Source organism: Papilio polytes, unplaced genomic scaffold, assembly GCF_000836215.1.
Source record: "Papilio polytes unplaced genomic scaffold, Ppol_1.0 DF822845.1, whole genome shotgun sequence".
NCBI classification, from domain to species: Eukaryota; Metazoa; Arthropoda; class Insecta; order Lepidoptera; family Papilionidae; genus Papilio; species Papilio polytes.
In genome coordinates, this window is record NW_013526359.1 from 1959049 (window position 1) to 1971791 (window position 12743).

Consider the following 12743-nt stretch of genomic DNA (forward strand, 5'->3'; position numbering starts at 1 on the left):
AGTAAATCATTACTGACATGATCAGAAAACTTTACATAGAAATCGGAACCAAACTTCTGCATTTCTTTAAAATAAAAGTTTTGTGCATCAAGAAATTCTAGGAATAATCAATCTTCAAAAAAATAACAGAAAATTGTTATTGGCGTGTAGATTGAACCTATTAGTTTCTTTTTATTTATTCAGTAACTAAATCTAAAGCAAATTTGTATTAAAATACGCTACAAGTTTCAACTGTGTGATTTTTTTATAATTCAAAATAAATTTTTTGAAAGAAACAACAGCAATTTAATGTTATTTTATACCATTTTGTACAATTTTATAGTTGTCTTTAATAAAATGGCAATCTTTGCAATTACAAATTGTGAATGACACGTCAGGTTTATCGTGCAGCGCGGTAATGATTTTTATTTATCGCACTATGTATTAAAATAATTTATAAAATGGGTGGTCAAAAGTTTGAATACGACGAGAGTGGGTCTACATTCTTTTATTTCGTGCTTTCGTTTCTAGCTTTAATACTTGTTCCAGCTACATTTTATTACTGGCCGAGGAAACGAAAAGAAGGTTTGTAAGTTTACAGTATAATTCAATGAAACATCTTAAAATTTACAAAACTGTTTATCAAAAGGTTTGCATACGTGTACAATATGTGTGAAAAAATGTACCTGCTTCTGCAAAGATACTTTAAGGTGTACTTACATTGTACAGTTATGTCGCTGTATTAGGATGCTGTCAGCGTGACGATACCGTAATTTATTAAAGAATGGTTTAATGTTTACATTAATTGTTACTGATAGACGAATTGTTACTTTTGACCGACTTAACTTTTTATGGATTCTCAGTTTATCATTGTAAAGAATAAACAAGTAGTAAAAAAATCTTTCATTTAATTTCAGATCCCGCAATCAAAGCAGAACGTTGTCAGTGTCCAAGTTGTCTAAAGAAACAGCATGTTCTTGAGCAATCACAACCATACAAAACCCTAAAAAACTTTTTTATAAAATTAGCTATAATATCAGGATGGGTTCTTCTTGGATTCCTTGCATATAAAGTGTCTCAATTTGATTATGAAATGTCTAATTTCGATCCCTATGATATACTTGGGTTGCCGCCTGGAGCTACACAGTCTGAGATAAAGAAGTCTTATCGTAAACAATCATTGATACTTCATCCTGACAAAGAGACTGGTGATGAAAAAGCTTTTATGAGACTTACTAAAGCTTATCAAGTAAGTGAAACTGACTGAGTAGCTATAATTAATGTAAATATATAAATTGAATAAAAAAAAAGGATTCTTTAGAAAGATGGAGCAGTTAGAAAATATATAGCTGTTGCTATGTTCTAAACACCTATGTGTAATATGTGTAAAGCTATAAATTACTTTTTTAATTTTTAGGCACTTACAGATGAAGAGGCAAGACGAAACTGGGAAAAATATGGTAACCCAGATGGTCCAGGTGCTATGAGTTTTGGTATTGCATTGCCAAGTTGGATTGTAGAAAAGGAAAACAGTGTTTGGGTGCTTGGATTATATGGGCTTGTTTTTATGGTAGCCCTACCTATAGCTGTAAGTTTATATTTAAAAAAAAATCCTTTTTATTTAATTACTCACTAGCTCTTACCCCAGAATGTTTGCCCCCATATGGAATTTAAAAAAAATAACCTTTTTGATCTAGACTATGTTTTACATGGTTCAGCAAGATTTGTTGAGCTGTTCTGGAGATATATAGTAACAAACATCCATCTATACAAATTTTCGCATTTATTGTAATTTTTCTCTTGTGGATTCTGAGTATAGTAGTCATAATGCCAACATAAAAAGAAATTAGTTCACATAACTATAAAACTATTCTTAATTCTCATGTGGTATGTAAAAAAATGAAAGTGAATGCATGAGTACAATTATTCTTCTATAGAATATCTTTTAGCTTTGTCATATCTAACTTATATTGTTTAACTAATTTTGATTTTAGATAAATGTTATCAGTGATGTTGCTGGTTGTGTATTTTTTTTTTGTTCTTTAGAATTTCTGTTGAAGATTAATAAACATCATTTAATTATTTATGTTTTTCTTTTCAGGTAGGTACCTGGTGGTATCGGTCAATTAAATATTCAGGAGAGCAAGTTTTATTAGATACCACTCAGATGTACTTCTACTTCTGTCATAAGACACCTTCAATGCCTTTGAAAAGGGCTCTGATGATTTTGGCAGCTTCTTGTGAATTTGATCGCAGGCATAATTCTGAAGTTATAGAACGGATAACTGATAATGAAGAAGTGCCAGCGGTAAGATATATTGATTATAGATTTTATAACAGTAAATGTAGGAAGAGACACATGACTTCTAGATGATTTATGCAATAAGTAAATTTTTGCAAAAAAGTATCTCTCACTTAATGATTAATATCTATTTTGAAGAGTAGAAAATAACCCTAAAACAACAAACAACATTGAAAGGAAATCAAATATTTTTATTCTGAATTGTGATTTTCTTGGGAATTCATGACTGTGTAAAAACAATAAGCAATAATCAGTGAGAACCTTTAATGTTGACACAGATGTATTTAGGTCACTACTTAATGATTTTATTGTTTATAAAACCTTGTTTGTATTGTCAGACATTATATCCAGTGTATATAGCAAAGCCTATACTATATTTCAATAGACACAAAGCAGATTTTACACAGAACCATGTATATTGCTTAATTCTGATAAAAACGTAACATACCTTACATACCTTATATGAGATTTGATATTTGTATGTTTACAATATTTACAACCGAATACTGAAACGAATCTAAAGTACTTTCATTCGCATGCATCGCTTATAGTATGCCAGATGACAAAATCGTATTATAATTTTTGGAATTAAGGCATAGCATTGTTGTTTCAATAATCGTCTATGTGATGTATAAGTGTATATTTAAACATGGGTTTAGGCAATGTCTGTGTTTTTCAGCTTCTACGTGAACTACCAAACCTAGGAGAGAAGAATAAAGAGCAGCCGTTGTGTCGGCCATATAGTATTAAAGCTCGTGCACTTTTACATGCCCATTTATCCCGTATGCAACTGCCTGAAGACACATTAGAATGTGACAGACGATATGTGGTGTCCCGTTGCCCAGATCTTATTGTGGAGATGGTTAATTGTGTGAACCAGCTAATTGCGCTTGCTTACGCTAGGAGAAGTGAGTGGTCTTTATTTATGAGGAATTATAACCCAATCTTAACAATTTTTTTTAAAGATTAAATATAGACTAATCAAATTCAGAGATTGTGGCATCAATTTAAATAATAACATTTTAATGAAATAAAATCATAGTCAGGCCTTTGACAGACATTATCAGGCAGTGACATGGGTGAAAAAAAATCTTATTTCTGTGGACTATATCTTAAAATATTTCAATACACAACCTTTCAAAATGTAACATTGTAGACTACATACAGTGTAAATTACCGTAGGAATTTGAAACTGCACAACAATGTTACTCAGTTATTAAAACATTTTCCTTGTTAAATTGCTTACAAGTTCGACATGGTAAAATGTAAGCGTTTATTTAAACAACAAAAATTTAAGTGAATCTATTTCATGCAATGTGTTTTCTAGAAAATTCTTACAGAAAACAGCAAATTTGAGTTTTATTCAATATTTTAAACATTAGCATGAAAACTTTCTTTGTTTATATGTTTTGTATTTATTTCAGTTCCTCGTTTACCCACAATTGAGACAATAGAAAACTGCATGAAACTCTCCCCGATGATAGTTCAAGGTCTCTGGGAATACAAGTCACCGTTACTGCAGTTGCCGTACATCACAGAAGACCATCTCAAATACTTTACGAACCGCAAAAAGCATATAAAATCATTACTCCAATTAGCACAATTGTCCGGTGAAGATAGGAGACAAGTACTTAGGTTCCTAAATGATAAACAATATGAAGATACTATGAAAGTGTTGGGAAATATGCCCTATATACATTTCCAAGTCAATACTGAAGGTAAATTTAACAATATTAAATTAATTCCAATATGTTTATGGTATAAAAAATGATAATTTTTATAGACTTGAATAATTTTTTATAAAAAAAAAAGATTAATCCTTAATCAAATAATGTGCAATTAATTCCCAATTGACATTACATAGAATTTCTTTTTCATTAAAATTAATTTCTTTATAAGAAAATTAGATTTTATCGCAATTTCCAGTTGTTTAAAACCATAATCAGTTTACAATTATTTAGAAAAATCGATTGATCAAGGGTTAAAAAGATTTAACATTTCAGGATGTTCTATGTGTAATGTTATATAGGTTTAGCATTTTTATATATGTTCTTTTTTCTAGTAATTGACGATGAAAACCCTACGGTAGTGACAGCGGGCGCCATTGTAACAGTCACTGTATCGCTCAGAAGGACCAACATGAAGGAACTCTTCGGAGATACAACTATCAAAGAAAAGGAGACGATAAAGTTAGTAACATTATTATTGCTTGCTAAAATTATGTTTTATGTGTTAAGGAATTAGTAAATGCGTGTGGGACTGGCAGTCAGTTTTGTAAATCTTACTTCTTACTAATATAATAAATGCTAAAAGTTTGGATGGATGGATGTTTGTTAGAGTTTGTAGCATAAACTGTTGAACGGATCTCGATGATATTTGGCACATATTTAGTCTAGAAGAACACAACCTAACTTTTTTTTAATTCTCCTCGGACGGTGTCGCGGGCGATAACTAGTTAATTGTTTAATAATAGTTTATGCATGTGTTTCATAATAATCTCTATTGTAGGGATGACGAAGAAGGTGGCGGTGAAAATGGTGAAAAAGTAGATAATGATAAGAAGGAAAAGAATGACAAGAAGGATGCATTGAAAAGACCGGTTTGGATGAAGCAAACTAAGAAACACGCCCCGGCGAAGAAAGCCAAGAAGCCAGCGGCGGCGAAGCAGCAAGCTGCGAAAACAGCGGCCGCTGGCGCCGCCACTGCTGCCGCCGCGCCCGCAGCCCCCGCCGCCCCCACCGCCACCGCCGCGCCAGGCACCAATGACACCAAGAAAACTAAAGAACCAAAGAAGAAAGATGATGGTAACCTTTTTGATATCACTTCTAAACATGCAACTAAAAATATCATGTTCTATTCCAGGGGTTTTCCAACCTTTTGGTTGCCTTTTTTATCATTGTTGTTAACAGGGACAATGTAAAAAAAGAAATTCACTTTATTGCTTTTAGTTACTTTTCCGTCTAATAAGGGCGCTAAAGAAATCGTTTGCGGACAATGTTTTGTCTTTTATGGACCACTGGATGGGAACAAAATTAGCATATAACTAAATCCAATCTATAGTAACATTATACAGAGGAAAGATTTGTATTTTTGTATGTATTTAAATAACTCAAAAGCTGCTAAGTCATTTAAAAAAAAATCACCGTTAAAAACCTACGTTATCACAAAGTTAACGAAGTCGGGAGCAAAATCTAGCGTATAATAAATAAAATAAATGTATAAAATAATTGTTATGTAAACAGGTGAGGAGTCGGACGAGGGCAGCTCGGACGAGTCTGGTTCGCAGAGCTCGTGCTCGGAGGAGGAGTCGCGCGACAAGTCGTCTGCGGCGGAGGACGACGACCAGTGGGAGCGCTTCCAGAAACGGATACTGAAGCGGGAGCGCCTCGAGGGACGCTCCAAGAGCTCGCACCCCGTGCACTGCCCATACTTCCCACAGGTCGATCATTGCATAATTTATTGTGTCAATAACAGACAAACCAATTTAAAATGAGTTTTGTGTTAGCCATGTTTACCTTATGACCTTGCTAAGCTCGTTCTAAAAAAATATACAAAATGCGTTTTTTATGTTGTGTTACGTATTTTACGATCGTTTATCTGCTCCGCATCTGGTGCTTTTTTATAGCCCACCAAAGGATATTGAAAAATAAAAATTAGTGATTTAATATATCTGTACATATGGATTTATTGTATTACTACATTTTATTTTTTGTGTTATTTATTTGTTTATTATTCTTTGCATACATATGTGTATTTTAATAACGTGTTATTGTTGATGATGTATAGGAGAAGCAAGAGTTCTGGTGGTGCTACATCTGCGACCGCAAGTCGCGCACGCTGCTGACGGCGCCCGCGCACGTCACCGCGCTCGCCGCCGCGCACGAGCTGCAGCTGCGCTTCACCGCGCCGCGCTGGCCCGCGCTCTACACGCTCGCCTGCTGCCTGCGCTCCGGTCAGCCTCTCCTCACCTCCACCTTCCACCTCACACCTCACACCTCACACCTCACACCTCACACCTTACATCTCACACCTCACACCTCCCGCCTCACACCTCACACCTCTCATCACATCCCTCCCGCCTCATACCTCACACCTCACACCTCTCACCTCACACCTCTCATCTCACACCTCCCGCCTCATACCTAACATCTCACACCTCCCGCATCACACGTTACACCTCCCACTTCACACCTCACACCTAACACCTCACACCTACCACCTCCCACCTTCTACTACTACACTAGAGTATGAATGGAATGGCAATCAATGTCAATAAATTAAAAAGAAATAGTATAGATAGTAGTTGATAATAGTCTTTTCCTTAGCTTAATTGACATACAATTATAATCATACTAATGTTATAAATGCGAAAGTTTAGATAGTTGGATATTTGTTAGAGTTTGTAGCCTAAACTACTGAATGAACATGGATGAATTTTGGCATAGAAGTTCATAGTCTGGAAGAACACATAGGCTACTTACTTTTTTAATTCCACGCGGACGGAGTCGCGGGCAAAAGCTAGTATAATATAGTATAATTAATCATGTAGTCAAATTATATTATTAATTTTACAGGATGACGTTTACAATAAAAAGTGTAACATATTATGTTTAAAAATAATAAATACCCATTTTAGTAAAGTGTTTGACGTTCCAATTTACGTCGAAAAGCTATCAGTGCAAAATTTTAGATCTTATGGTGACAGTTTTCTGTATAATATTCAATCCTAAGTGGTCACTGATATGCATTATTGATTTTTTCAATGGAGTCTAGATAACCCAGTTTGATATCAATATTTACATTAATTTGTTTGTGTGATACCATAAATTCTGGGGTTAGATTTAGTTATGAATTTTAACAAATGTAAAGCAATTATATTGGTCTTCGATTTGTAATCTTTGTTGTATGGCGGTTTAACTAAGTCTCCTGTTAGTTGTATTACTGGGATATCAATTATCTATTAGTATTTTTATAACCACTTCAAGTTTTGTCGTAAAGAGAAAGTATACGATTATTTCCCTATATGACTAATTCGGAATAATGTAACCCTTGTGCAACTTGACCAGTGTTCGTTGACGTAACGTGTATTGACCCCAAAAGTTTCACTTTGACTTGATCCTTGTCTTTGAAGTTATATGTAAAAAAATAAAAATAAAAGAAGCATACAGACGAATTGAGTACCTCCTTTTTGAAGATAGGGCGGATCGCTTATTTAGAATATTAACCCAATTTCTATTATAAATGCGATAGTTAGAAGGAATGGACACATGATTTACCGCGTAAGTCAAGAACGCCTGCATAGATATGGAGGAAATTTAATATAGGTATGGATAGATTGGAAGAATATATAGGGTACTGCGGAGTCGCGGGCGACAATTAGTATAATGCGAAAGTTGAAAAAAGGAATTCATGTATGCAATTTTTTTAGTGACGATATTTTGTATGAATCACTTCCTAGAGTTTGAAATTTGATTTTTGCAATTGGTAAAACTGAGAAAAATGTGAGTGCTTTTGATTGAGTATTCATTGGTTACACATAACATACACTCATAGTGTGTTAGTCATTTTGTGTCGTATTTGTATGGGGCGATGTAATATTCTCGGTAATTTTAGTGCTTGCGGTTTTAAATATAATATTAGATATTTAGTTTTCTTCTGTTGGCTCATACGTAAACATGAGTAGAGGTATGAAAACAAATAAAATGATCTCGCAAAAGACATTCAAATCGTAAAAATAATTTACTCTTTTTATACCGCTAAAAATATGTCGAACAATAAATGTCGAGTCATCCAATATGATAAATCTATTCCGCAAACGTTTCATTTCTGTAATGGTTGTGCTAAGCGCGAAAAAATAACCCGTGTTTGTGTATCACCGATTCGTAGAAGTCGGCCGTGTTGTTTATTGCTACAGAAATACATTTTAAAGATGCAAGTGCGCATATAAAATCTCAGTGGTCGTTGTCTGGGGGAGGGCGGGGTAAACTGGTAATTACTCGCCTGTGCGGTGGACATAACTTCACGCCACATTACACTGATGTATGGTGGTTACATTTCTCGGCGCATAATTCAAATTAAATACATGTTTCAAATAGCTGCGATGTCTGAATGAATGTGTTTACATTTGTTTAGTAAAAAAGTAAACTTATAATGAACTCTATGTAAATTAGAGAACTTAACGGGTTACAACAGATATAAAACTATCCGATTTTGATTTTTTAAAGATATTAGCTATTGCCCGCGACTCCGTCCGCGTAGAATTAAAAGTAGCCTATGTGTATCCAGGCCAAATCCTATATCTATGTCAAATTTCATCCAGATTAGTTCAGACGTTTAGGCTACAAACTTTAATAAACATCCCCCCATCTAAACTTTGGTATTTATAACATTTCACTTTAAATCTAGCATAAGATGTAAACTTCAAAGTCTATGCGTGCAAGTTTACGTTCGTAGTGATCAAGTGAATTACATTTCGTGTAAAAACATAGTCTATATGTCTCATACATTAGTCGTTATGTATTTAGTTCATATTCATATTTATTTTATTGTTTTACACAGACTCGTACATCGGCATGGACCAGCAGCAAGACATGAAGCTGGATGTGAAGGAGGCGGCCGCGGTGCCGGCAGACCACCCGCAGTGGGAACTCAGTGACTCCGACACCGATAATAACGATCAGGTTAGATCTAATTTTACAGTACCCAAGTACAAAAACATACAATGATCATCATAAAAAGGTTAAATAAGGGGAATTATCGCTATAATACTAGCTCACTATACTAGCTGTTGCTCGCGACTTCGCGCGCATGAATTTAAAAAATCATAACCCATGTTACTCACAGATAAATTACCTATCTAACGGTGAAAGAATTTTTAAAATTGGCCCAGTGGTTTTTGAGTTATTTCAATACATACAAATCTTTCGTTTTCATAACATTAGTGTGATTTCCACACTAATTGTGCTTTGTTTTATGTTGTTCTTTAATAAAATGTAACTTAGATATAAGGTTAAATTGTAAATTTGAACAATTAATATTGAATTAGGTATAAACAGAGCAATGTTTAGTTCTTTAGTAAACAATACAGATGTGGGTGGTTGCTATTCGCTGAATTCTCGGCACCTTTGTTATTAGATATTGCGACAGTAGTCTAGATTCTCAACATTATGCAGACCACACACGTTAGGTTTTATTTAGCAGGCAGTTGATAGTAATTGATACTGAAATGATACTTTACATAGGATTTGCAATCGCTACTCTAGCAAATAATAACCTAATTACATGTCAGTGCGATATTAATGGAATTGAGAACGGATACGTGATGAAATCGGTTTATCGTATTTATATGATGCTAGTGATCGCCCCACGTCGAAATTATGTCAGTTTTTACTATAATGTTCCCAAAGATTTTGATTTATGTAATCTGCATCTGTCTTTTTTATTTATATGTACTTATAAAAATTAATCAGTATGGTGTCAATCTACACGGTATTGTATATTTGCATTTACTTTTTTATAGCATTTTTGTATGATGTTTATGTTTTAGACATCTTGTTTGAAATGATAAATAAATAGGTTGCAAAGTCGGTGGCGACAGCTAGTCTGTGTTTGATGCGAAGTTAACCGAGGTGTTGTTGTTGCAGGGAGGTAACGAGAGTGAGTTCACGACAGACGACGAGGTGGAGGAGGAGTGAAGGGATATTAAGTTATTTTTATAGAGTTTATAATGTACCGTACGTTTGTTGTAAGGTTTGAGAGCGAATGAATATAGTATCTTTTATATTCCAATATTTCGTTTTATTATCATCGTAACATATTGTAACGAGATGTATTTTGTGTATTAGTATTGGTAATGATATTCGTAAGTCATATAGGATTTTGTGAATTGTAAAATAAACGCCTTCCAGTCTTCTTGTGTCTTTCCAAACAATGTGTAGAAATTTTATTACTGTAAGAAAATAGAAATATGCTAAACATTCACAGATATACATTCTACTTATTATATACAGACATATTTATTTACATACATTATAAAATTTATTTACATCTGCTGTTTGTTTTTAAAAATGTTTTTGATTTCACATTAATTTATTGACCTTATATTTATTAAATAAAAGTTTTCGTTTCACAGACCTTAGAGCGTTTGATTTTTAGATTTTTTTGGGTGAATTCTAAAAATGAAAGTCCACTTAAATCTAACGATTAAGATATTTAATTAAAGAAATTTATTATTCAAGAAAAAAAGGCTCAATTAAATTACCCTATTCTCTCGTGTTGGAGGCCAAGACACTTTGGATCGTTGCCCCAGCGCAGTAAGTAGGATTATTTAGTCATTTAACGAAAGGAATTTAAGAGTACTAGCCTATAATATTGTTAAATGTAAACTAAACTTTGTCTTCAAATCGTTTCAGCTTGAATTTCTTATGCTGTAGATTTTTATGCACTTAAACTATATTTTGTTTTAATTACAGGATGTTGTGGTGGACCTGGAATTCCCTTTGCCCACGTTGTTACGGGAAAAGTTCAATTTTACTGCGCCGTAAAATAAATGTCTAAATTTGTTTAGTGATAACGCAAACTTAAAAAAGACTAAGGAAATAGAAGTTATTGTTCATAAGTCGTTTAAAAATCCTATGTAATTTTGATTCTTAGTTATGTAATTTGAAGATGCGCAAATATTTGATATACGGAATGCATGCATATGGTATGATGTGGGGTCAAATTGTAGCTCGCGTCGGCCTCGATCATGACCAAGGTTTCGCTAATTCGTGAGCCGCATCGCAGCGCACAAAGGGATGTCGGAGGGTATCGTCCTCGGAGGCTGCGCCGGCGCGCCCCCCTTCGCGTCGGGGCGGGGTGCGCGGGGCGGGGGCGGGGGGAGGTCGTGGAGTCCCGCCGCCGGCCGGGCCTCACTCGCGCGACGCGCCTCACGTTAGCAACACGTACGAACGACCGACGCCCGCGCACGGTGTCGTATTACCGTTCTAAATATATCCCGCGAGCCCGATCGCCTATTTGGACGCTCGCGCAGCGTGTTTTGAACCTGTGATTGACAGTGCCGAGTGAAGACACATAATCCAACCCGGCGACCGACGTAAGTATATCTATAAATTGGTATTTTTTTCGTAAATTTGACGATATAATATTGCCGCACCGCTATTTTAAAATAAAACAGCTGTTTTACGGAACCGATACGTCTGGTAACGCGCTAAATTCGGAATGAGTTTAAATATTGCGAAGTTTTCAGAAATATGAGATGTAAATTGCGGAAGAATTAAAATTACTATTTACCTATTTATATGGAATCATTAGTATCGAAAGGCATACTACTTGAAGATAATTTTCATGATATAGCTCTAGTAGGGTATTTTGTATTTATGTTATTTTAGTATTTAAGAAAATCACATCCTCCAAAAGGTTTTGGTAATTATAATACACTCAAATATTTTTTCAATGCAACAGGGAGTTCCATTTATGACTTATAAATTAATGACACTGATATGTACTTTAAACCATAAGAAAATAACTTGTATATTTTGTCCAAAATGTTAATGTTATTGTTCTAGTGTTTATTTGATATTTTCGTAAGCTACACTGACAAAACATAAGGCTAAGGAATTCATGCAAATCAAGCCGAATCTGGTCCCAGGGCAGTTGCATAATAAGCAGTAGGTATACAATTGGCCCGGATTTCGACAACACTGAGTCAGTCCAAGATTTTCAGATATTTTTCAAAAAATATTTCACTTGGCAACAACAATCGTGTAGCTAATTGACATTTATGTTCGAGGATTCAACCCGAAAATATTTTTCCCGGGTTTTCGACAATCGTTTTTGGCCATCGCACTTCTGATGTTTCTGATGTTTCTGATGTTTTTACATGCTCGAATATTCTAGAAACGTTAAAAGGAACAACTATTGACCTAATCAATTTGTGAATTGTATTAATTACGAAATCAATTTTCTCTAATGGGCTTACATTAATGTCTTGTCATACTTTTACTAAAAGAACACTAATGTATTAAATCTGCCTAATTTTAAATTAATTGATTTACGTGTACTACAAGTCTATTATTCAGATTTACACGATGATCAACTAATCTTAGTGTAAAATAATTCAATCACAACAAAAGAAACATCAGATTTATCTTATTGCAGGATTATTATCACTCAGTGTTATACCTAGGGTTGTGATTGTGATCTTTCAATAAAAAAAAAACAATTTTTCATAACATCCAAATCGCTGGCAGCCCTGAGCGTAGTTACAATTGGTGATAGGGCAGCGGCAGCGGCAGCATTGGCCACGAGCTGGCGCGCGATGAATCGGAGCGCGGACTGATAGTGGGCCGGTTAGACGAGTCCCAGGCGGAGTGCAACGGCCCAAACTAAAGGGAATTTTAAAACGTTCATACTCGCAAGCCCTTTGATCTCGCTGCATATTACCACCATACACCGACGAGGC

General features: G+C 34.7%; 1 protein-coding gene across 1 annotated transcript; it reads left to right on the plus strand.

Moving 5' to 3' along the window:
* The first annotated feature begins 352 nt into the window (after nucleotides 1-352).
* On the plus strand, nucleotides 353-10192 carry LOC106105558 (translocation protein SEC63 homolog). The gene is made up of 12 exons (XM_013285945.1): nucleotides 353-564; nucleotides 897-1228; nucleotides 1397-1567; nucleotides 2081-2287; nucleotides 2961-3189; nucleotides 3706-3999; nucleotides 4344-4470; nucleotides 4790-5085; nucleotides 5524-5720; nucleotides 6068-6233; nucleotides 8840-8961; nucleotides 9925-10192. Exons 1-12 carry the CDS (start codon nucleotides 441-443, stop codon nucleotides 9973-9975), a joined length of 2316 nt encoding a protein of 771 aa, XP_013141399.1. The 5' UTR covers nucleotides 353-440; the 3' UTR covers nucleotides 9976-10192.
* The last annotated feature ends 2551 nt before the right edge of the window (nucleotides 10193-12743 follow it).